Here is a 26932-nt window from a genome sequence, read left to right on the forward strand (position 1 = left end):
GCATATAGAACTTCTTGAGTTACTGATTTGAAAAATTCACTCATTATAATTACGCTTGCATGTGTACGTAAAATCATCAAATACTACCAATTATTTCACCATGAACAATCTGAAGGCAGACATTCTGAGTTTAGAAAACCTTAAACTGCAAGGCCACTATGTTTAACTAAACTAAAATTTAAAGTTTAGACTATCTGAGCTCATGGAGATGTGCACGAGGATTTGGTTAACCAGAGGAAGAACCTATAGCTTAAAGAGAATTCCAGAAGGAGCTATAAAATTAGTTCCGTCACTTAGTAAAACACAGTTGTGTACAGACATGGATTTAATTCCTGACATGTTCCTGTGATAGCCCCTGTACCTTGACTTTCTTGAAAGCTTAGGTCTCGTGGCAGCTCCAGAACGTCATCGGGATGTGGGACGCAGAATCCGTGGAAGGGCCCCAAGTCAAAGCACTCATGCAGGAGCTCCATGTTCACTCCTGAGCACACGCTCATGAACCCAACAGCTACACCTTCCACCTGAAACATCCAAAATATCTGGTTACTCTATCAAACCTCCAATGGATTCTCAGCATGAAACTTTCAGGCGTCCATAGCATAGTGGGTGATTGGACCAACGTAGTTTGGCGAGTACTTTGAGGCATTTGAGGGAGGGAGCAGTGCTTTCTTTCAGCAGCTCTAGTGTCCAGCACAATGCATGGCACACACAACACACTCAAAACAATCCTATATAATAAAAGCCTAATATGCAAATTGTCCCTCGACTGGGAGTTCAACCGGGAGTTCCACCAGGGGGCGGGGCCGGCAGCCACCGGAGAAAGGGAGGTCCCGGCCAGCAGCTGGCAGCAGGCAGCCGCTAGGGATCCTAACTGTGCACAAATTTCGTGCACTGGGCCTCTAGTGTTCAACATGAGACCATGGTCAACAATCCTAGAAATGGATACCTAACATAAAGAAGCTGCCAGAGAGTTCTTGAAGAAAATCTATTTGGAACTTAACATGTGCCCTCGTGGCCCAGGCAGTGCCCTGGCCTGCCCCATATCCTTTGCATCATCCCACTGCAAGCCTAGCCTTCTGTCCACTCTCCTCCCTGGTACCATGCACAGTTCTCAGTAAGACCAGCCATTGTTCCTGTGTCCATCTGATTGACTCCTGATTCAGAGAAAGTTCATGGTCACTCACTCCTCACCAGGTTGGAACTCTTTGATTTTCTTGAATTCATTTATTTGCTTAGATCAGTGGTTCTCAACCTTCCTAATGCCGCAACCCTTTAATACAGTTCCTCATGTTGTGGTGACCCCCAACCATAAAATTATTTTCGTTGCTACTTCATAACTATAATTTTGCTACTGTTATGAATCGTAATGTAAATATCTGATATGCAGGATGTATTTTCATTGTTACAAATCGAACATAATTAAAGCATAGTGATTAATCACAAAAACAATATGCAATTATATATGTGTTTTCCGATGGTCTTAGGCAACCCCTGTGAAAGGGTCGTTCGACCCCCAAAGGGGTCACAATCCACAGGTTGAGAACCTCTGGCTTAGATGGTCTCATAGGGAGGAGATGTGAGGAAAGAGGTTTGGTGGAAACATCTGAGCAAAGTAAACTCATGGGTCTAATCTATCACCTTCCAGCATCATAACAGCTACCTGTTTGAACCTCTAACAATGGTCCCCATGATTTTAGGCCTTTGATGAGAAAGACACAGTTAGGATTAAGAATGTGATAGTGTGATATAATAAGAAATTTATATTTGGTCTTCATCCCTGATCCAAGAGCAAGCTCCTAAAACATTTGCAATTTCCTAAAAGGCGCATCTTTTGTTTTTCATAATAGCCCTTTTCAAGGATATCTGAGTTTATGCTAATAAGGTGACTCTCTGAAAATTGGGGCTAGTTGTCAGAGGAACGAAACCTGTGATTTGAGGGTTGGAACTTTCAGTCCTACCCCTGACCTCAAGGGAGGGGAGAGGGGCCAGAGATTAAGTTCAATCACCAATGGCCAATAATATAATCAACCATTCACGGAACCACCATAAAAACCCCTAAACAACTGGATTAGGGAGTTTTTGGTTTAGTGAACTCATTGAGGTGCTGGAAGCTGATGTGCCCAAAGAGGGCATGAAAACTCACGCCCCTCTTCCCCCCCCCCCGCCCCCCCCACACACACCTTGCTCTATGTCTCTTTTGCTTTTGACTATTCCTGAGCTGTAACTTTTTAAAAAAATTTTTGTTTTGAGAGAGAGAGAGAGAGAGAGAGAGAGAGAGGGAGAGGGAGAGAGAGAGAGAGAGAAAGAGAAACATCAATGATAGGTTGCCTCGTGCATGCCCCCTACCAGGGAGGGAGCCTGAAACTCAGGCTGGAATTGAATCGGCAACATTTTGGTAAATGGGATAACGCCCAACCAACCAAGCCACATTGGCCAGGGCCTGAGTTGTATCTTTTATAATGAACTGATAGTAGTAATTAAAACATTTCCCTGAGTTCTGTGAGCTGTACTATTAAATTAGTGAACCCAAGGAGAGGGCTGTGGGAACTCCTGATTTATCGCCAGTCAGTCAGGAGTACAGGTGGCAATCTGGGGCTTGTGACTAGTGTCTGAAGTGGGAGCAGTCTTGTGGGTGTGAGCTCTACATGTGTGGGTCTGTGCGGACTCCAGGTAGTGTCAGAACAGAGCTGCAGGACACCCAGTGGTGTCTGAGAGCTGAAGAACTAGTTGGTGTAGAAAGAAAACGCTACACATTTGTTGTCAGAAGTGCTGTGATTAGAGGAAACAAGTTATCTTTTAATGAGTAACTAGCTAATCTGCACCTATGACTGGTACTAAAATATAAATTAACAAATTTAATTCTATCATATTCCACATTAAGAGATGACTGTGATTGAAATTCTTTATTATGTCCATTCAATAATTCTATATTTCATTCTTCTCCATAAGATAAGCATTTAAAATTTTAAAAGAGAGTGAGAGAAAATGTATAGTTCCTTGATTAACTAATCTTATTGTGGTAATTATTTTGCAATACGTACATATATCAAAACATTATGTTGTACAACTTAAATTTATAGAATGTTATATGTCAATTATATCAGTAAAAGTGGAAAAAAATAAATTTCACATGAATAATTCCTGCTGATTATTACATAGGTTTGAAGCAAATTCTGATTGACTGGTTTGACTGCCAGCTCTTAATAGAAACTAGCATTTATACCTCAAGGGTTTAGCCTATTTTGGGGGACAACCATTCCACTTAAAAAGTAGAACTCGCCGAACCGGTTTGGCTCAGTGGATAGAGCGTCGGCCTACGGACTGAAGGGTCCCAGGTTCGATTCCGGTCAAGGGCATGTACCTTGGTTGCGGGCACAGCCCCGGTGGGGGGCGTGCAGGAGGCAGCTGATCGATCTCTCTCATCGATGTTTCTAGCTCTCTGTCCCTCTCCCTTCTTCTCTGTGAAAAATCAATAAAATATTTAAAAAAAAAAGTAGAACTCAATAATCATAGGCATTCCCTAGTCCCCAAAATGTAGCATCATTCCATAAATGCCCATTTGGAGAAAATGATTAATATTTTAACTCACAATTTTCAACTGGTGTGCCACAAGAATTTTTAAAAAATGCAATACTTGGCTATTTAATCAGGGGCACTGACCTCTTTTCCTTTAGATTGACAAATGAAAAAAAAAGACAACAGCCCTGATCGGTGTGGCTTAGTTGGTTGAGTATTGACCAGTATACCAAAAAGTCATGGGTTCGATTCCCGGTCTGGGCACATACCCTGGTTGCAGGCTTGATCCCGGGTAGGGAGTGTGCAGGAGGCAGCCAATCAATGTTTCTATCTCTCCCTCTCTCTTCCTCTCTCTCTAAAATAAATAAAAGCACTTTTTAAAAAATGACAACAGCCAACACAGCAAAAGTGCACTGTTGTGAATGCTCTGTCCCGAACCATAAATATATAGGTCATATAATAGAATCACATCTTATTGGTCACGTTGCATAATAAGATTGCATCTGATTAGTTAGTTCTTGGTATCAGAACTCCTTATATACAAGTATTGGCACCCAATTTTTTCAAAAGTCACTTTGGAGCAAAAAGGGTAGGTAATTACTATTATTATTTTTTTTTGGTAAATCATTCAAAATTATACCTATAGTTTTGGTCAGATTAGCAAAAAGTATATTTTTTGATGTGCCACAGAATTTTAGTAGTTTATGTGTGCCATGAGATGAAAAAGTTGAAAATCACTGTTTTAACCTACTAAAGCAGAAAATTAAGCTACAATAATGCTCAGTCTTTTAAATGGCACAGAAAAATTAGGTATTAAACTAATGTTCTCAAATGTGCCTTCTAGTTTAAAACCATTTGTTTTCAAACATATGTTTGAAAAATACATGTGAGATTTCCTTTATTTTCTCTTCAATGCTAAAATATAAGGGGATGATTTAAAAATTAATTTTTCCATGCACATTCTTTTACCGTCTCCCCAAAATGATACTAGCTAGCTGTAAAAGGCTGAATTTACACAGCTGTTTTATAAAGCCATTGACACTTTAATAAAAGTCCAAAATAAACATTTTAATTTTTTCCCCAAATAACAAGCGATTGTTTGTCTTGTTTGCACTCATGAACAAAGGCTGAGTAGCTGCAGTTGTCTGGCTTCTCTGTAATTGTAGGCCCAAGACTCAGCAGACGCTGATTAACCAATCCATCTACCATATGTGCAGAAAGAGACGGCCAGCCTCCCTCTCGGCAGGGAAAATTGGCATCCATCTTGGTTCACATGGAGATGTCCTTCTAATCTACAGCCACACTGGCACAAAGAAACTTCGATGGCCTGAAATACCTTTTGCTGGCTTCATGGCGAGCTGCATGCGCATGATAAGAATGTATTATTTATAAGACTGCTGTTAGTAATGAGCTATTACACTAATGGCTCATTGTGTTTGGAATTTGATTTCAAATGGCATGGATCACACATTCTGATGAAAATGAGAAAAACATGTTTTGCCATTCGGAACAAAGATTTAACATTCTCCAATTCTACAACCTGTTATATTCCCATCATTCATCCCGGGTTGTGACAATTCACAAAAGTTCACAATTATGGACTGCTACCGAGCAAGGACATATTGTGGACGGGTCTGCTATTTCCTTTGAGTTTCTTTCAAATAACTATTTTGATTTGAGAAACACTGTTCTGAATTATGAATTTGTGGAAGTGTTCAAATGCATCTTTTTGTGTGTATGTTTTCCAAAAACAATAAATGGATGTAATGGACTATTTCACCTGTACAATGAAAAGGCATTGATTGCTGGCTGCTATCTACCCTCCAGGTGACCGGGATATTCCTACCACAAAGGCGTCTTCAATTTTCTTATACTGAAGAGTGAAACTGTGAGTTTTGTTGTTGTTGTGATGATCTACATGATGGTACATAGGCTCAGGTTACTAGAAAATCAGATGTGCAGTGGTCTTGTCCTCACAAGCAGGTCCATTTATAGACACTGTGCACTATATCGTACATGCTTCCATCGAAAAGGCCTTATGGTCATCCTTCCCTGTTGGGTGGCAAGACTCCACTATTAGGTAGCCCTCACTGTGAACAGTGCCAGCTTTGATCCTCTCTTCCTTCTGCCAAGGGCATGGCTGAGTTGGCAGGCTCTGTCTACCCACAGGTCAGCGGTGCCTACGCCAAAGCAGACACTCTGCCATCTGTCTCTAGGAGCTGCCCTTGGCCTCTAACTTTCCTTCCCTGAAATCTCAGTTTGGAGTAAACACCAGATGACAAGGTAAGCCAGGGCAAAGTTATGAAAAGCAACTTGCAGCAAAGTGATAACTGCAAAGTAGCTATCAAGCCAAAGAATGTCCTCACAGCTAAAAACCTTTAATTAAGGGCTTTGCACACATACAGGCATAACTCTCAGACATTCTACATGCATGGCCTGTAACTACTGTGAGCTGGGTTGGTAAGAGACAGACTTGATGTACTGTGTTCTATTATCTATTGTCAACTGAAGTCACATATAAGCAAGTAAATGCCTAATTGTCATTTTAGGGAGAAAAGCCCTGACTTGTAGCAAATTCCAATTTCTGTGATATAGATAATTGTGGCCAATTGTAAACTACCAATGTGATGTCACTGAACAGGAAGCTGGAAAGGGATGCCCAGCAGCCACCATTATATGGTATTTCCACTACACAGAGACCATGGATGGAAACCTAAAGAGCACAAGAATTAGTAAAATAATCAGGAAGTGATGATGGGTATTGAGCATTTATTAATTTTGTTTTTAATATAACTTATTACACTGTAAGTTTATATAACTTATTTTTTAATAATGGCTGTTTTTAACAACCAGCTTGCAAAACTACTGAAGACTTGGAAGACATAAACAAATGGAAGAACATACCATGTTCATGGATTAGTAGAATCAACATCATTAAAATGTCCATACTATCTAAAGCAATCTATAGATTGAATGCAATACCTATTAAAATACCAACTGCATCATATTTCAAAGATCTAGAACAAACTCTCCAAAAATTCATCTGGAATGAAAAAAGACCCTGATAATGGGGGGATGAGGACACACTTGTAATACCTTAACCAATAAAGAAATTAAAGATAAAACAAAAAGAAGAAGAAAAAGACCCCGAATAGCCACAGCTATCCTGAGAAAGAAGAACAAAGTTGGAGGGATCACAATACCAGACATCAAACTATATTACCAACCCACAGTTCTCAAAACTGCCTGGTACTGGCACAAGAACAGACATATAGACCAATGGAACAGAATAGAGGACCCAGAAATTGACCCAAGCCATTATACTCAATTAATATTTGACAAAGGAGGCAAGAGCATACAATGGAATCAAAACAGCCTTTTTAATAAATGGTGCTGGGAAATTTGGTCAGATACATGCAAAAAAAAATGAAACTAGGTCACCAACTTACACCATACACAAAAACAAACTCAAAATGGCTAAAGGACTTGAATGTAAGACAGGAAACCATAAAAATCCTACATGACTCCATAGGCAGCAAAATTGCAGACATATATTGTAGCAATATCTTTACAGACACAGATCCTAGGGCAAGAGAGACTAAGGAGAAAATAAACAAATGGGATTACATCAAAATAAAAAGCTTCTGCACAACAAAAGAAACCATCAACAAAGAAAACCATCAACAAGAAAACCCACTGTATGGGAGAACATATTTGCCAATGTTATCACTGATAAGGGTTTAATCTCCAACATTTACAGGGAACTCATACAACTTAACAAAAGGAAGATAAACAATACAATCAAAAAATGGGCAAGAGACCTAAGTAAACTCTTTTCAAAAGAGGACATACATAAGGCCAAGAGACATATGAAAATATGCTCAAAGTCACTAATCATCCAAGAGATGCAAATCAAAACAACAATGAGGTACCACCTCACACCTGTCAGATGGCTATCATCAACAAATCAACAAATGACAAGTGCTGGAGAGGATGCGGAGAAAAGGAACCCTCCTTCATTGCTGGTGGGAATGCAAACTGGTGCAGCCATTGTGGAAAACAGTATGGCGTTTCCTCAAAAATTTAAAAATGGAACTGCCATTTGACCCAGTAATACCACTTCTAGGAATATATCCCAAGAAAACAGAAACACCAATCAGAAAGGATATATGCACCCCTATGTTCATAGCAGCACAATTTACAATAGCCAAGATTTGGAAACAGCCTAAATGCCCATCAGTAGATGAATGGATTAGAAAACTATGGTACATATACACAATGGAATACTATGCTGCTATAAAAAAGAAGGAATTCTTAGCATTTGCAGCAGCATGGATGGAACTGGAGAGCATTATGCTAAGTGAAATAAGGCAGGAAGTGAAATAAAAACACCACATGATCTCACTCATTTATAGATAATAAAGAACATTATAACCTGATGAACCAAAAGATAGATACAGAGGCAGAGAAGCATTGAACAGACTGTCAAATTACAATGGGACGGCTGGGGAGTGTTGTGGAGTGGGGGAGGTAAGAGATCAACCAAAGGACTTGTAAGCATGCGTATAAGCATAACCAATAGACACAAGACACTGGCAGGGTGGGGTGAAGGCATGTGCCGGGGGGTAAGGGAGGCCGAGGGAAGGTCAATGGAGGGGGGGGCGGGGCAAGGAGACATATGTACTACTATCTGTAATACTTTAAACAATAAAATAAAATTTTTAAAAATACTACTGAAGACTTCACAATTGGCTCTTGTAAGCCAGAGAGAGAGCTAATTCCAGCATCCCACTGCCTAAGGGCCAACCTGAGGAAGTCTAGGTGATTGGGAGAATGACACAGGGAGACAGGTGGGAGGACAGTGACAGCACTGATTTTGAACCTGAAGAGGCTTAATTCCCTGGATACAGCTTGGTACAGACTGAAGGTCTGCTCCCATATCCTAAAATGGTTTCCTCCCTATTGAGGGGTCCTGTTTCTGCCTTCCCATTTGAGACGGAGTCTGTGGTCTCATCTCCAAAGAACACAAAGCTTCTGATGTCTGTGGCAGCATGACCTCTTGGAGATTGGCTCTTTAGACCAGGGGTCCTCAAACTACGGCCCGCGGGCCACATGCAAATACAAATATTGTATTTGTTCCCGTTTTGGTTTTTTACTTCAAAATAAGATATGTGCAGTGTGCATAGGAATTTGTTCATAGTTTTTTTTTAAACTATAGTCCGGCCCTCCAACGGTCTGAGGGACAGTGAACTGGCCCCCTGTTTAAAAAGTTTGAGGACCCCTGCTCTAGACACACCAAAGGGTGCTTGCAGGGTTGGGATTGCAATTTTAAGCCTGTAAGTTTCCTCTGATGTTTACACACAGTAAAAATGTGTAACATACAACTAGAGAAAGAACGAATGTGAGGGTCTTCCCACTGCAGCTGCTCTTCAGGAGCACTAACTCAAGTGATTTAGGTTGAAGCTAGCACCTTGGAAGCAAAAAATTAAAAGCCTTCTACAGAGTGATGTCAGCATCAAGGCAGCTTAAAGATATCCATCATTTTGTCCCCCAATTCAACAGCAAATATTCAGCATCTATCCATGAATAAAAGTGCCTATGAAATCCAGTACCATATGCAACGGGACCTGGAAGGAGTCTTGCCTACCTGTGCATCAGGAAATAGGCAGACAGTCATAAGCCCTGGCTATGGACCATGCGCGGCCTATGAACTGGCTCCAGCACCTCTTGGTGTGGTGTGAGAGCCACTGACTTAATCACTCGCAGAGGAGAGAGTCTTTGTGAAAGAACATGTTTCTAGAGAACTTCTGGGACTTCATTGAATTTGGATACACTAGAGTGGGTAAAAGAAACAGTTTGACTTTAACCATGTCACCCCTTACCAAGGAGACACAGATTAGTGCCAAGATAGATCTTCCTTGGGGCGGGGAAAGGGATAGCATATGAACAAATACCAGCATTCCCAGCTGTGTGAATGCTTCCTAAGGGATTCATTTATCTTCACCCCATTCAGCCTACTAAATCAGGGGCTCCAAAACGGGGGTGGGGTAGGTGGGTGAAAAGAGTCTAGGAAAACAGCAGATAGAACTCTTGGAGAACATTAAAGACACACAGACCATAAATATGTTGCAAATTCTACCCAGAAGTCCACCCATGACCTACTGGTAATGTCTCACCCATGAGTCCCTCCAACTGGCCATGAGCACTCCCCGCTCTCTGTGTGCCTCACCCATATACCACCCTACTACCATGGCTAGCTCCCTTGCATATTTCCAGCAGCAGCATGAGCAGGCTTTGGCAGATGGCTAATGAGCACATGCAGAAAATCAGTTAAAGCAGTGGGCCAGAGAGAGACCACAAACTTGAGCTGTAGTGCCATCTTTGGGAAAAGAAGCCATCTGTACTCAGTCTGCTGCTTCTCAAGATTCAGAGATTACATATGCGCTTACGAATTCTGCCACAAGAGAAAGCAAGTAGCATGGAGCAGATGTATTCACAGGATATCCAAGAAAGCCTCAGAATTCCTTGTAGGGCTAATGGGAGATATTTCACTTATGATGGAGATGATTGCTACTTCAAAAGTGAAGCCAGTAACACAAAATTCCAAGGAACATTTAAAAAGCAAGGAAATATGCAAGGAAATAAATACAGTAACCCAACTCAAAAAGATAACTAAAGAACTAAAAATAGCTACTTTAAAGAAACTTAATGAACTACATTAAGCACAGAAAGACAGTTTAAGGAAATTAGGGAAACAATACACACACACACACTCACATTGAGAAGTTTAATAAAGAGACAGAAATCATAAAAAATTGAAAAGAAATTTTGTTGCTGAATAATACAATGAATGAAACAAAACAAAATGTAATAGAGAGCATCAACACAAGACTTGATCAAGTAGAAGTAATCAGTGAGATCAAAGATAGGATCTTTGAAATTATCCAGTCATAGGAAAACAAGGAAGAATGAAAAAGAGAGGAAAAAGTCTACATGACCTAGGAATATTATCAAAAAGATCAATTTGCAAATCATTGTATTTCCAGAAGGAGAAAGAGGGAAAGGGAGACAGAAAGCTTATTTAAGAAGAGCTGAGAACATCTTAAATCTAGGGAGAGATTTGTATATCAAAGTTCATAAAAGTCCTAAGTCACCAAAGTCAACTTAAAAAGATCCCCTCCAAGGCACATTTAATAAAACTGTAAAAAATAAAAGACAAATAGAGAATCTTAAAAGTAGCAAGAGACAAGAAGCTGCAATTTATTTTAAGGCTATCTTAGCAGAAACCTTACAGGGCAAGAGAGCATGAATGATATATTCAAAGTGCTGGAATAAAACCCTGCCAACCAAGAACACTTTACCCAGCACTGCTATCCTTCCAAAATGAAAGGTAGATAAAGACTTTCCCAGACAAACAAAAGCTGAGGGAGTTCATCACCACTAGACCTACCATACAAGAAATATTGAAAGGAGTTCTTTAAATTGAACATGAGAACATATGAAAATATACAACACACTGATAAAGGTAAGTATATAGTCAAATTCAGAATTCTCTAATACTGTAATATGGTGGAATGTTAAACACTTAACTCTAGTATAAAGGTTAAAGTCCAAAAGTATTAAAAATAAAATATCTATAATTTATTAATAAATACACAATATTAAAAAAGGTAAATAGTGACATTGAAAAAAAAGACTAAAATTTTTGTATGTGATCGAAGGTAAGTTGTTATTAGCATAAAATAGACTACTACATGTATAAAATTTTATGTAAGCCTCATTGTAACAACAAAGCAAAAACCTGCAGTAGATCCCCAAAATATAAACAAAAAAGAATATAAGCATAATACTACAGGAAATCAATAATTAATAAAAGATGGTAGAAAGAGATAATGAAAGGAACAGGGTACTACAAAAAAGAAAACAATAACTTCTTACCTATCAATAATTACTCTAAATGTAAATGGATTATATTCTCCAATCAAAAGATATAGAGTGGCTGAATGAATAAGAAAGCAAGACCCAACTATATGCTGCCTACAAGAGACTCACTTCATTCAGTTCTAATGCTAAAGTGGAGATAGAGGGGGAAAAATGATATTCCATGCAAGTGGACACCAAAAGAAAGCAGGGGTACTTATATCAGAGAAAATAGACTCTAAGCCAAAAATGGTAACAAGAAACAAAGAAGGTCATTATATAATTATAAAGGGTTCAATTCATCAAGAAGATATAACAATCATAAATATAAATATAAGCATATATATACACATATATATGTATATGTACATATATATATATATATATGTATAAATATATATATATATATGTCTCCAACATATCAGGCTACTTAAATATATTAAGCAAATACTAAAGGATATTAAGGGAAAAACAAAAAGCAGAGCATGAACAATGAGATAAAGACTAGAAAAATGATCAGAAAAGATCAGTAAACTAAGAACTGGTTCTTTAAAAAGATAAATAAACCTTGATCGACAAACCTTTAGCTAGAATAAGGAAAATAGAAGACTCAAATAAAATCAGAAATGAAAGAGGATATATTATAACTAGTAACAAAAATACAAAGGATCATAAGGGACTACTATGAATAATTATAGGGTAAAAAATTAGACAGACCAATAGAAAATATGAACAGACCAATAAAAAATATGGAGATTGAATTAATAATCAAAAACCTCCCAACAACAAAAAGCCCCAGATCAGATAGATTCACTGGTGATTTCTACTAAATATTTAAAGAATTAAAATCAATCCTTCTCAAACTCTTTCAAAAAAACTGAAGGGGAGGGTACACTCCCAAATTCATTTTATGAGTCCAGCAATAAATATCCTGATACCCAAATCAGACACTACCAGAAAAGAAAACTACAGACCAATATCCACAATGACTATAGTTGCAAAAATTCTCAACAATATATTAGCAAGCCAAATTCAATAGCACATTAGAAGAATCATATACCATGACCAACCAGAATTTTTCCTTGGATAAAAGTTCCTTGGCTGGTTCAACATACACACATCAACAAATGTGATGCACCACATTAATTAATAGATGTTAAAGACAAAAATCATATTATATCAATAGAAGCAGATAAATCATTTGACAAAATGCAACATCCTTTCATGATAGAAATGCTCAAAAAATGGGGTATAGAAGAAACACGCGTCAGCACAAGGAAGGCCATACATAACAAGTTCACAGAGAGCATCATACTCAACCCTGAGTGGTTAAAAGATTTTCCTCTAAGATCAGGAACACATACAAATGGCCATCAGGTACATGAAAAAATGCTCAACATCGTTAGTCATCAGAGAAATGCAATCAAAATTACAAGGAGATATCACCTCACACCTGTTAGAGCAGCTATCATCAAAAAGATAAAGGATAGCAAGTGTTGGCAAGAATATGGAGAAAAAGAAACCCTGGCGTGCTATTGGTAGGAATGTAAACTGGTACAGCCACTATATAAAACAGTAGGGAGGTTTCTCAAAAAATTAAAAGTAGAGTTACTATATGACCTAACACTCCCACTTCTGGGTGTATAGCCATCCATTCATCAGTAGATGAACATTTGAGCTATTTCTACTTTTTGGCTATCCTATATAATAAGAGAGAAACATGCAAATTAACCATCCCTCCGCTATGCTCAAGCCACGCCCACAAGCCATGCCCACCGCCAATCAGGAGCGAGTAAGCAAATTAATTCAACTAAGATGGCAGTGGCCATGGAGCTGGAGCGAGCAGGAGGCTTGGGTTGCCCCCAGCGATGGAGGAAGCCAAGCTTCCCGCCTGCCCTGGCCAGCTCTGGGCTACACTCAAGGCTACAAAGTTTCAATTATAGAAGATAAATAAATCCCAGAAAAAAAGGGAGAGGCTGGGAGCTTGGGTCGCTGGGGGGCATGGCCAGCCTGAAAATGGCCATCAGCTCCTCACCCAGGCTGGCCAGGCACCCCAGTGGGGACCCCCACCCTGAAGGGGGTGTGACCAGCTTGAAAACAGCCATCAGCCACTCACCCAGGCTGGCCACACCCCTATGGGGTGAGGGTCCCTGCTGGGGGGCTTGGTCAGCCTGCAAACAGCCATCAGCCCCTCACCGAGGCTGGCCAGGCACCTCAGTGGGGACCCCTACCCTGAAGGGGGTGTGGCCAGCCAGAAAATGGCCCTGAGCCCCTCACCCAGGCTGGCCAGGCATCCCAGCAGGACCCCCACCCTGATCTGGGACACCCTTCAGGGCAAATCAGCCAGCCCCTACCCATGCACTAGGCCTCTATCCTATATAATAAAAGGGTAATATGCAAATTGACCCTAACAGCAGAATGACTGGGAATGACCGGTCACTATGACACACACTGATCACCAGGGGGCCGACGCTCAATACAGGAGCTGCCCCCCGGTGGTCAATGCACTCCCACAGGGGGAGCTCTGCTCAGCCACAAACCAGGCTGACGGCTGCCAGCACAGCGGTGGTGGTGGGAGCCTCTCCCGCCTCCTCAGCAGCCCTAAGGATGTCCGACTGCTGCTTAGGCCTACTCCCACTGGCAAGTGGACATCTCCTGAGGGCTCCCGGGCTGCCAGAGGGATGTCTGACCGCCAGCTTAGGCCTGATCCCCCGAGGAGGGAGCCTAAGCCAGCAGGTGGACATCCCCTAAGGTCCCAGAGTGCAAGAGGGCACAGGCTGGGCTGAGGGAACCCCCGAGTGCACAAATTTTTGTGCACTGGGCCTCTAGTTTTGAATAATGCTGCTACAAACAATTCTGTACGTGTTATTGTGTATATGTGTGTTTTTAATTCTAGGGGTGGAACTGCTGGGTCAAATAGTATTTCTATATTTAACTTAAAAAATTTTTTTAATCCTCACCTGAGAACGTTTTTGTTTGTTTGTTTTTTGTTGTGTTTTGTTTTTTTTAGGGAAAGAGAAACATCAATTGGTTGCCTCCTGTACATACCTCAACCGGGGATCAAACTTGCAACCAAGGTATGTGCCCTGACCAGGAATCGAACTTGCAAACTTGGTGTCTGGGATGCCACTTCAACCAACTGAGCCACCTGGCCAGGGATATATTTAATTTTTGATAAAATGCCAAACTGAATGGACATAAGACACTGGGGGATAGGGGACGCTAGGAGACTGTCTAGGGCGGGGGGATAAAATGGATACATATGTAATACCCTTTGTAATACTTCAAGCAATAAAAAAAAAAAAATGCCAAACTGTTTTCCAAAGTGGCTATACCAGCCATGGGCAAACTACGGCCCGCGGGCTGGATCCGCCCGTTTGAAATGAATAAAACAAACAAAAAAAAAGACCGTACCCTTTTCTGTAATGATGTTTACTTTGAATTTATATTAGTTCACACAAACACTCCATCCATGCTTTTGTTCCGGCCCTCCGGTCCAGTTTAAGAACCCATTGTGGCCCTCGAGTCAAAAAGTTTGCCCACCCCTGGGCTATACCATTTTATAATCCCACTAGCAATATATGAAGGTTACAATTTCTCCACATCTTTACCCACACTTGTTACTGTCCCCTTTTATTATTACCATCCTAGCAGGTATAAAGTGGCATCTTGTTGTGGTTTCGATTTGCATTTCCCTACTGACCAATGATGTTTTATAAGTACCGCACACTAACCGATTGCACCACTGGAGCTCCAAAACCAATGATGTTGAACATTTCACAGGCTTATTGGCCTTTGGCTATCTTTTTCAGAGAAATGTCTATTCAAATTCTTTGCCCACATTTTGGCTTGGATTATTTATCTCTTTATTCCTGTTGGAGTTCTTTATACATGCTGGATACAAGTTCTTTGGCATAGTATTCTAAAAAGCCTCTACGGCGATTGTTGTACACACCACGCTTGAGAATCATTGATCATATTATCAAAAGCCTCAGACTCATCATAATTATCAAAATAAGAGAACTTTTGATTATATGGTTTTTAAGAAAAGTAATATTCTTTAAATAGTTTTTACAGTTTTGGCAAATAATGAGAAGTGAGTATGAAGAATAATGAATCCCTAAACAAATCATCCTAGAAGTAAAACTGCTAAATCCCTACCTTTGAATGCTTTTCAATAAACTGGCACAAAGTCTTTCTTTTTAAAATAAAAGTCAAATATTGTTCGTTCTCTTTATTGTCCTTCTCACCCTTTCCTTGGGTGTGGACTTCTAGGTCTACAGCTGGCACAGCTGAGGGTGTGGGTTTCATCTTTTTAAATTCCCATCCCTACCTCTGCTCTCAGTAAAGCCCTCCTGGATAGACACTGCAGAATCAGGACACTCGTAGGGCATATCCCAAGTGATGGGGTCACAGGGAAAGGCTGGTACAAAGTGGGGAAGACAGCCGGAGGGGTCATGAAGCCCCAGGGTGCAGTGGGGACAGTGCTGGGCTGGCGGGCACCAGGACTGCCTGCAGTGAGAGCTGCTCCAGAGCTCCAAACACTGGGGCCCTGCAGAAGAGCAGACCCGACAGGCAGGCCTTGTGATTTTCCCAGAAAAGCTACCCATTCAAATTGTTATAGACACTTTCCTAATTTTTAAATGTTAGCCATTAATACAACAAATTTGGTCATAATAACCTAAATCACATCATGGGAAAACACTGGACAAATCCAAATTGAGAGTATTCCCCCAAATAACTGACCTGTGCTTTTCAAAACTGTCATTGTGATGACAGACAGACAGACAGACTGGGACACTGTTCCAGATGACAAGAGACTGAAGACACGTGACATGTGAGCTCACTGAATGATCTGCATTTCCATCCGCTCTGAAGGGCATCATGGGGCCTATCAGTAAAATCTGAGCAAGGGCTGTGGTCAGATAACAGGACTGAGCTCGACTCAACCACTGTGCTAGTTACAGAAGACAACATCCTTGTTTTGAGGAAATGTACGCTGAAGTATTTAGTGGTGAAGGGGAATTACATCTGTATCTTATGCTTAAATGGTTCATAAAAAATACATAACATATATGCAATATATACGTATCTGTAGAGAGACATAGAAAAAGAGCAAGCAAAGAGAATAATACAGAAAATGTGGTAAAATGTTAACATTTATGGAATTGGGGTACTTATAAGTTTTCTTTAAGTGTGAAAGATTATTAAAATAAAAAGTTAAGCCGAACCGGTTTGGCTCAGTGGATAGAGCGTCGGCCTGCGGACTCAAGGGTCCCGGGTTCGATTCCGGTCAAGGGCATGTACCCTGGTTGCGGGCCCATCCCCAATGGGGGCTGTGCAGGAGGCAGCTGATCAATCTCTCTCATGGATGTTTCTAACTCTCTATCCCTCTCCCTTCTTCTCTGTGGAAAATCAATAAAAAATGTATTAATAAAATAAATAGATAAATAGGTGGGAATGCAGACTGGTGCAGCCACTATGGAAGACAGTATGGAGTTTCCTTAAAAAACTGAAAATGGAACTCCCATTTGACCCTGTGATCCCACTTCTAGGAATATAGCCCAAGAAACCAGAAACACCAATCAGAAAGGATATATGCATCCCTATGTTCATAGCAGCACAATTCACCATAGCTAAGATCTGGAAACAGCCTAAGTGCCCATCAGTAGATGAATGGATTAGAAAACTGTGGTACATCTACACGATGGAATACTATGCTGCTCTAAAAAGGAAGGAACTCTTACCATTTGCAACGTCATGGATGGAACTGGAGAGCATTATGCTAAGTGAAATAAGCCAGTCAATGAAGGAAAAATACCACATGATCTCACTCATTCATGGATAATAGAGACCATTATAAACTTTTGAACAATAAAAGATACAGAGGCAGAGCTGCCTCAAACAGATTGTCAAACTGTAGCGGGAAGGCCGGGGAGGGTTGGGGGGCAGGAGGTAGGGGGGCAAGAGATCAACTAAAGGACTTGTATGCATGCATATAAGCATAACCAATGGACATAAGACACTGGGGGATAGGGGAGGCTAGGGGACTGTCTAGGGCGGGGGGGGGGGGGGTAAAATGGACACATATGTAATACCCTTTGTAATACTTTAAGCAATAAATTAAAAATAAATAAATAAAAGTGAAGAAAAAAAAAGAAATAAAAAATAAAATAAATAGATAAATAAATAAATAAAGAGTTAAAAATTATTTTCCAAGTCAAACAAAATGCATCTGCCTGTAGGATACTGGTTTCTAACATCTGGCCTCTGGGAACTTAGGGTCTCAGAAATCCCCTCCCCCCCAGCCCAACTGGCATGCCTCAGTGGTTGAGCCTCGACCTATGAACCAGGAGGTCATGGTTAAATTCCCCATCAGGGCACATGCCCAGGTTGCAGGCTTGATCCCCAGTAGGGGGCATGCAGGAGACAGCCAGTCAATGATTCTCTCATCATTGATGTTTCTATCTTTCTCTCCCTCTCCGTTCTTCTCTGAAATCAATAAAAATATTTTTGAAAAAAAGACGCCTAAAAAAAGAAGAAGAAAAGAAATGCCCCCTACATACTACTGGAGGATCTTCTCCTCTCACCCTAATTTTCACCCCTACCTCTAGAGACAGAGCAAAGAATCCACAGCAGCCTGGGCATCTGGAAGGGCCTCACAAAAACCTAAAATCCTAGAGCCAATTAACACGGGAAGGGGTGTGATGCCACAGCCCGGAAGCTGGCGTGGCATGCCACCTGGAAGGGCATGGAGGAGGAGGAGGGTATGACAGCTCCAGGACGGCCTGGCGAAACCTGGAACAGCAACGCTTATTTCTCCCATTTCTGTCACTAAGCGTATCCCTAGGTGGATTGATCACCAACCTCACACACGACAGCATGATTCTCCTCGTCTTGGGCCTCTATTAGTTCAGCCAGAAAGTATTCGCCATAAGTTGCTCTCAGAATTGTGTCATGTTGCATAAATATTGGCATGAGGTCATCATGATCTTCCACCCTGTTTAACAGAAAGACTTAGGTTCAGTGTTCTTTCTTAAAAAGGAGTACCTGTGTGCCAGACCCTGTTCTAAATGCCAGGAATACAACAACATGCAGGTGAAATGAACTTTCATTCTAACAGGAGAAACAGACGATGAAAATGTAACAAACACAGCACTTCACACATGTCAACAATGATAGTGCTTTGGGGTGGAGAGTGATGGGGTCGAGTGGTCAGGGAAGACCTACCTCTTGAGGAGGGACGTCAGAGTTGGGACCTGAATGAGGAGAAGGAGAGGAAGCAATGTTGAGACCTGGGGGTAGAAACTTCCAGCAGAGGGAACACACTCAGCATGTCTGGCTATGAAAGGTAGAGCAGCTTGTCATGAGCCAAAGGACAAGATGCTGGGAATAGCATTGCCCAAATGTTTTCCAAAGAACACTACTTCTATGGCATTGTCCCCAGAAACCTCTTCCTCCCCCCAAAAGAATTCCTGCGATATCTCAACACTTCACATGAAGGGGGAAATGCTGATTTAAAGGCAACGAAGTTCTGCTCACCATCCATTCTCAGGACCCTCTACAGTGACCTTGACAACCAATGTGTGCGTGTGTGTGGGGGGGGGGGGGGGAGGGGGGTTGGGTAGAGGGAGGACCCAAGAACCAGATTTATGGCAGCATAGTGATGCTAGCCTTGGACCCATTTTGCTGCCATATTTAACATTCTTTCCTTTTTAGTACATTCTTAGTTATATTTAGTGTTCTATTTTATTCTCTAGGATGTTCTTATACTTTTATCCTGATGCTTTTCTTGTTAAAAATATACACATTTGCATTATTTTTTTTTGTATGTATCTCATTTGGCTACTAACCTCCCCCCATTCATTTCTTTACTATGGCATCTTCATTATCCCACTTTATCTTCTACATGTTCTTTTTGATATTAATAGTAGCTCCACCTATGGAGTGATTAGTATGTATATAAAGCTCAGGGCTTTATCCAGATTATCATGGCAACCGCAGGAGGTGGGCACCATACTCACTCCTCAGATGGAGGAGAGCAAGGCTCATGGGGATGATGGAATGCTTTGCCTGAGACCACAGAAACAGGTGGCAGCTGAGCTATGCTAAGAACTCAGGTCAGCTGATCTGGACCCAGTCATCACATGCTACACTAAGCCAACAATGCACTTCAAAAACCTTCCTTTAAATCGGCATTCCTTTTGAAAACTGGCAGCAAGAAGCACAAGCAGTTGAGAGACTTTGGCTCAAGGGCAAGAGATCAACACTGTGGATCATCCTGCCAGCCCTGCCACAGCTCCTCCAACCCTTGCTGGAAAAAATCCCCCCAATCCTGCCACAGCTCACCCCACAAATCTAAAGGCTCTAAACTGGAACACCCTATGCACTCGGGATAAAAATCTCCACCCCCCTCGCAGGATGAAACCTTTACCTCTTGTGACACAGGCTTAACTTTTGGAATGATGATGGTTTTCCATCAATAATAAGCATCTTGATGGAAGAAATACATATTTGAAAAACTAGGTCTCTGCCCTATAATACCCGAGAGCTAAAGAGAGAGCCAGTCAACAGACCACGGCACAAGAAGGAAAAATACAACCTCATCAACTCTTCCCGGAAGGAGAGACAGCAGGGGGTCCTTACCCAGGCAACCAGGATATTGGCTTGTTATGCTATCAACCTGGGTATGATGTCACCCAACCATCTCCTTCCACATGCCAGGGCATCAGGATTCTCTAGTGGTGAGTGGAAAACCGAGAACCAGAAACAAACACCAACGGTGTTTGTAGGACACACGACCATTTCACGAACTATTTTAGCCCTGCACTCATTTTATTAAAGTAGTTCTTGACCTCCCGCCCATTTATTTTTGTGTGTATGTCACCTTTGGCTGGGATGTACTAAGGCCCTATAATAAATGTGTCAAAGGCTTATGGAGCGCTTTTGAAAAGATTGGAGAACAAACCATACAGTGTGGTGGTCACAGCCTGGGCTGGGAAGCCAGAGTGCCTGAGTCTGGATTTAATAGCTGTGACCTTGGGCAAGTCACTTAACCTATGTCACAGTTTTTTCACCTGTCATAAAGACAGTAAATGTTAAAATAATAATAATAACAGGTTATTATCATTAACACTATTATTACTTAGGCAGGAAGGGTCAATAAGAACAGTTGTAGAACGTTGGTTAATGCATGGAAGAGGTTATCACTACAAAAGCTTGAGTTATTGCACTAGCTGCCCCTTGGCCATGGTAGGAATAAACTCATCCATTCCATCCACTGTCACTAATATGCTTAAAATCCCACTTTCTTCACCTCACTCCCTTACTCAAAAGCATCCTCCCTCCTTCCGCCTCCTTTCCTCTCCAGCACTTTGACCCCTCACTTATTCCAAATTCCAGCATCTTTCAAGGCTCACCTACACCTCACACCCTCCAGCCTTCTGTCCTAGAAACCCAGTGACAGGGTCACCACTGGGTACTCATTGGCCCAGGAACATGCTTCTTCGGGGACAAGGCGGAGCTCTGTGTTGGTTGCTTTGTGACGAAGACTCTCCTTGACCCAACTCTGGCCAGGACACTCTGAGCCCCCTTCTCAACAGGCCTCAACCTTGGCCTGTAAAGACCTGAATAAACACTAACATATTTTCTAACAGCTTATGGCTACATCCCTAGGATGACCCTAGCCCCCCCTTAAAGTGTCTCCCGGAGAATGCTTAAGGCCGCCCAAAAATGTCCTGTTTGTTCCAGCAGACACCTGTGGATAGGACGCCTGTCTCTGTGAGAGGGGGGGAGTCTAACTTCAATACGTGCCAGTTAGCAAACTCAGATGGTTTTCACTTGGACCAATCCCCCCTTCCCACTTTATATTTTTTAAATTTTTTAAAATATATTTTTATTGATTTCAGAGAGGAAGGGAGAGAGAGATAGAAACATCAATGATGAGAGAGAATCATTGATTGGCTGCCTCCTGCATGCCCCACACTGGGGATCGAGCCCGCAACCCAGGCATGTGCCCTTGGCCAGAATTGAACCCGGGACCCTTCAGTCCGCAGGCCGACGCTCTACTCACTGAGCCAAACTAGCTAGGGCGGCCCCCCTTCCCACTTTATATAATTTTTCCCTTCCCTGATCCTATTGGGCCCCTATCGACTCCTCCTTCTCCATTTAAAACTCCTACTTACCTCTGTACAAATTGAAGTTGAATTCAGTTTATGTTGAACTCCTTTCCCTATGGCAATAGTTATTACTGATTAAAATCTGTCCTTACCACTTTAACCAGTGTCTGGCTTCGCTTACATTTCACATCTGCACGCACTGTAGCCTGCAGCACAGGTGCAGCAACGATGGCCAATATGGATGGGATCCTTATCACATGCCAGGACCTTGTCCAGTGTTCCGCGGGCACTGAAGTGCCGTAGCTAAGCCTGCATTTCAGGTGAGAGACATGTGGCCTGAGAGGGCGTATCTGGGAGTGAGCCCACAGCCCCACGCTGGCAGCTCCACAGCCCTTCCACTCAGCCTCTGGCTCCACTTGCTGAGAAACCTGCCCAGTCACTTCAACATTATGCATCTACAGAAGGGCCAGGGGCAAGGATAGAGGGGAGATGCAATGTGGTGATGCAAGGGTGAACTGGACACCCTCACATTCAGTCTCCGGCAGGCAGTAAGCCCCCGGCAGCGTTTGCTCCTGGGAGACTTCACACACCCCTATTCCGTGCCAGGAATCACTGTTAGCTGACTCTACCTGAGCACCCGGGACCTCAGCTGGAAGAGGTCCACTGTGTTCCAGAAACCACTTGCTTCCCCGCTTAGCAACCTGCCGAGAGGGTGCTAGCAGCTCTAGCCTTGTTGGCTCAGTGGCTAGAGCATCAGCCTCTGGACTGAAGGGTCTTGGATTCAATTCTGCTCAAGGGCACGTACCTCAGTTGCCGGCTCGATCCCTGGCCCCCAGTCGGGCGCCTGCTGGAGGCAACCAATTGATGTGTCTCTCTCACATCAATGTTTCGCTCTCTCTGTGTCTCTCCTCCTCCCTAGCACTCTAAAAATCAATGGAAAATATCCTTGGGTGAAGATTAATAACAAAAAAAGGATGCTAACAGAAGTGGCTTTACTCTGTAACGAGTCCTGGATGATATTAGTTTTTTAAAAAGATTCTAAGAGAGAATAGCCAACAAATCTATTTTCAAACATTATGAGAATCTGCATCAATATTTAGTAAAGAGACAATTATTTTAAATTATGGGAAAATAACCCAATATCCTAATAATTTTCACTTTAAGTTGATCAAGACTGCTACAACCCAGGGAACTCCAAAACAAACTGTGCACAGGGCCTTATCTATATGATGCACACAAAAATATTAACCCATGGATATAAAAATCAGGAATAAAAGTTCAGAGAGACCCAGGGCTGTAAGACTAATCAGGAGCCCTCAATAGCCCATTAACAACGTTATCCATAATCATACCTCAATACTAGTTCTTCTGGGAAAAATAAGAGGAATCACCTAAATTGTGGCGCTCTAAAGACTCTCTCCCTTAGCCCTTCCCCAAAATGGGTACAGAGGAACTTGTTCTGCTAAATGTATTCCTTGGGGTAATTGATAATTTATGAGCTTGCATCAGCCCCCAGTGCTAATGATAAAGTATGACATCAGCCTCACAGAGTCTCAAATGGCACATGACAAAGTCTAGCCCCACAGAAACAAAGCGCCCTGGCTACCAAAAACAATCCATCCATCAACTCCGCAGTGAGCACCGCCTGCCATCAGGAGCAGAGCCAGGGCTTCCTGTGAATTCCTTCCACACAGGAGAGCCAGGTGCCCCTCACCTGAGGCGCAGCGTGTCACAGTGATGACTGGAGACTGTGGAAGGCCGCAGTTCACCGGCATCAAGTACAATGGGAATGGCACCCTTCTCTGAGTGAAAAGCGGCACTCCTTATTTCTTCTGTTCAGGACAAGGCTTGGAGGAGGCAACCATGTGCTTGTTAACGTAATCCGTTAGAGGAGATTTCATTTTAACTTGTTTGGAAGAAACAAAAGGCCCATCCCATAGAGTAGAGACTAATTGATTGCTCAGGCACCTAAATGTCCATCAGACTCTGAGAAACATGCCAGATGAAAATGGAGTGAAAATCCAAAGCTTAAGAAAATCAACAGCCTCTCAAGGATACCATGCCTCATTTGGGGTATGGATGTCCCTTAAACCCAGAAGGCCAGGTGAAAAGTGACAGGGACCTGATGGCTCTCCCTGGCTCCCTGGGAGGTAGGGACAAGAAAGAACACACTCACTCGTCATTCCCACTGCGACGGTTAGCTGGGCTTGCAGGAGCACTGTGCTGCCTGGACTCCACAGACCTTCCCCAGGCGGCTGGCACAGTCTCTCAGTGACAGGCAGACCAAGATTGCTTCAAAGCCTCAGCATCCTGTCCACTCTGCTGTGTAATCACAACCCTGGAGGAAAACCTACAGGCAACCCTCCCTCCAGTGCAGGAGGTGCAGGAGGTGCAGGTATTCTTGCCAGCAAAGAAACCGTTGCAAATTCACAGATAGAAGGTTCCCTCTGAAGGACTAGGACAGCAGCCGCAGCAGCAGCAGCAGCAGCAGGCCATCTTTGCATTCAGACTGTTGGCAGGGCCTCCTCTCTCCTATCTGATGGTATTTTGCACATCCAGAGAGGATTTGCATTTCATTAGCTAGACTTAAAAGTGTAGCATTGAAGAAGGGCTTCTGATATCACTTTAAACGCCATGAATATCATATTTCTTCAAGCCTGAGTGCGTGTGCGCATATGTATATTTTAAGAAATCAATGAATGGCCCTGGCCGGTGTGGCTCAGTTCGTTGGAGCGTCGTCCCATACACTGAAAGGTTGCTGGTTCGATTCCCAGTCAGGGCACATACCTAGGTTGAGGGTTTGGTTCCCCATTGGGGTGCATGTGAGAGGCAAGGATCAATGTCTCTCTCTCACATCAATGTTTCTCTTTCTCTCTCTCCCTCTCTCTAAAATCAATAAACATACCCCAGGGTGAGGATTTAAAAAAAAAAAGAAATCAATGAATGAGCAAAATAATTTGTAGAAGATCCAATTTAGTGGTAGTGCTAAACAACTGTATATTTTAGCTAAACCAACCTTTTACCATGAATACGGTCTGAACTTGGGGAAGGAGAAACTCTAGTTGACACATTTTTTCTTAGATGTGCAAAACAAAGCACCTTTTTCTTCCCAAGATCTCTTATGACCTCTAGTGGTCTTTCAAAAAATCAAATCCACCATTCCTAAACTTATTCCACTTCACTTTAAAATGGATTTTTATTAGTTTAATAAAATGAATTGTATAACAATTTAGCTTCTACCCCTTGGAAAACGTCATTTTTTAAAAAATTACAAAGAATTTGAAACCTTACATGACTTCAGAGCATATTCAAGGCCAATGAGAGGCCCCTGCACTGTTAACCAATCCTATTGGCTGGGTGCCAGGCCTCCCAAAGACGGATGGTGAAATTCCCAACTGCTCTAGCCCTCCTTTTTGAAGGCTTGAGGGATATTCATGACGTAAACACCAGAATGTCCATTTATATGAAATTGCTCAGAAGTCAAGCTTAGGTAGATTCCTAAAAAGCATGAGGCCATCAAATGCTTAATAAAAACAGATGCTTTGGGAGGTAAAAAGTTAGTATTTAAAACCCACCAACCTTATGTTTTAAAAGTCCTAAGTTTTATTTCATCTATTTTAAGCAGTAACGATGTTGACCTAATTTGGTTAATCAGTGTCATCAAAAAAGGAGTGAGCCATTTTGGTGACAGTGGTACCCCTCACCCTTTACTAGCATCTGTGGCTGTGCTTTCCATGGTTTGTTAAACTGCAGTCAACTGGGGCCCCAAAATATTAAATGAAAATTTCCAGAAATAAGCAATTCATTAATTTTAAACTTTGAGTGACAGAATGAAATCGCCCCGCCCCGGATGGGAGTCATCCTGGATCCAGCGTATCCACACTGTACATGCTAACCCGTCCGACAGTCCCTTAGTTTCAGTTATTAGACTGGTGGCCAGAGAAAGACCCCACTCACACAGCTTTTCTTAACAGCGTATTGTTGCAGCCGCTCTATTTCATTATGTTACTGTTGTCAACTCTTACTTGCCTACTTTATAAATTAAACTTCACAATAGGTATGTATGTATAGGAAAACATAGCATAGAGTTTTGTACTATCACGGTCTTAGGCAGGGGGTTTTGTCTTGGACTGTATGCCCCGGGGATAAGGGGAGGGGACCACTGTACTTACAATGCTGACAGACAGCACATAATCCTTTCCTGGTGAGTCCTTCCCTACCCCCATGATCATATGTTCTTAAATTATACTTCCCTGAAGGGCAGGAGGGTCTAATTTACCTGTGCTGACACTAACAAGAGAAACTTCATAGATCAGAAAGGAGGGTTTGTAAGGTGTGAGCAAACCAATTAAAAATGTTATTTCACTCACAAAATTCCTTTTCCTCAGAATGTGTTTGGCTTGTATTAATTAGCATTTATATCATAGTCCAAAGGATTTTATAAAGAGAGAATTACAATGTAAGTAATTAGCTATGAATAAGAAAGAAAAATAATTTTCTATGAGGAATTTTCTTCTTGTTCTAAATTAAGTGAATAACTTGTATCTGAACTTATTCTCCTCGGTAATCTTATTTTAGACACACACTGTCTGGATCTCAGAATGCAAAGTAAATGCTTTACAGGAAGAGTAAAAATGGAATCACTTTACATTGTGTGCAAAACATTCAACATCTGCCTCCCTCCTTTTGCTTCCCTTCATCACCAAACTTCTCTAAAGAGCAGTGAGTATGACCTTGTCTTAACTTTCTTACCTCTATTCAGCTCACTGACATTTGAATAACAGTATCCAACCCTGCCCTTCAGGGAGGGGCAAGATGAGTCCCCAAACCAAGTAAGTGGTCAGAAGTAGGGCACTGAGTGGGCAAGGCTGGCACAGGGGAGCCAAGGGGATGAGCTTGGAAGGAAGACCTTGGGGAAGGCAGAGTTCAGAGCCATAAGAATAAGACAAAAAGAGAAGCAAATTAGGATGAGGTGGGGTTGGGGCTGCAGTCTGGGGGAGAGGCCAGTGTCAGGGCAGGCAGCCACCCTCCCTCTCATCCCAAGTTCGCCTGACTTCTCTTTAATAGATATGGAATTATCCAAGTTATTAATTTATCTCAAATGAGTTTTGGTAGTTGGTGTTTTTCAGGGATTTGGCCCATTTTCTCTAAATTGTTGAAGTTATACAGCTGTTGCAGCGCTCCCCAACCCTTTAATGTCTGTGGAGCCTGGAGTGGTGTCCCCTCTTTTATTCTCGGTATTGATGGTTTGTCTTCTTTTTCTTTTCCTTGATCAGTCTGGCTAGAAATCCACCAATTTTACTCAACTCATCTGTGCCTTTTTAAATTTTCAAATCCAATGGCCTCTCTTTTATACTCAAATGATTTAATTGCCCTTC

General features: G+C 42.0%; 1 protein-coding gene across 1 annotated transcript in view; it reads right to left on the bottom strand.

Moving 5' to 3' along the window:
* LOC308523683 (cilia- and flagella-associated protein 61-like) overlaps positions 1–26932 on the bottom strand; it is a gene marked incomplete at both ends in the record, with an annotated part of 65589 nt that overhangs the window by 23998 nt on the left and 14659 nt on the right. Inside the window, 2 exons of the mRNA XM_081097695.1 lie at positions 362–521; positions 18304–18436. Of these exons, the coding sequence (XP_080953821.1) occupies positions 362–521; positions 18304–18436 (293 nt within the window). The remainder of the gene's footprint in view (positions 1–361; positions 522–18303; positions 18437–26932) is intronic.

This window comes from Myotis nattereri (assembly GCF_964212035.1).
Source record: "Myotis nattereri genome assembly, chromosome: 8".
NCBI lineage: Eukaryota > Metazoa > Chordata > Mammalia > Chiroptera > Vespertilionidae > Myotis > Myotis nattereri.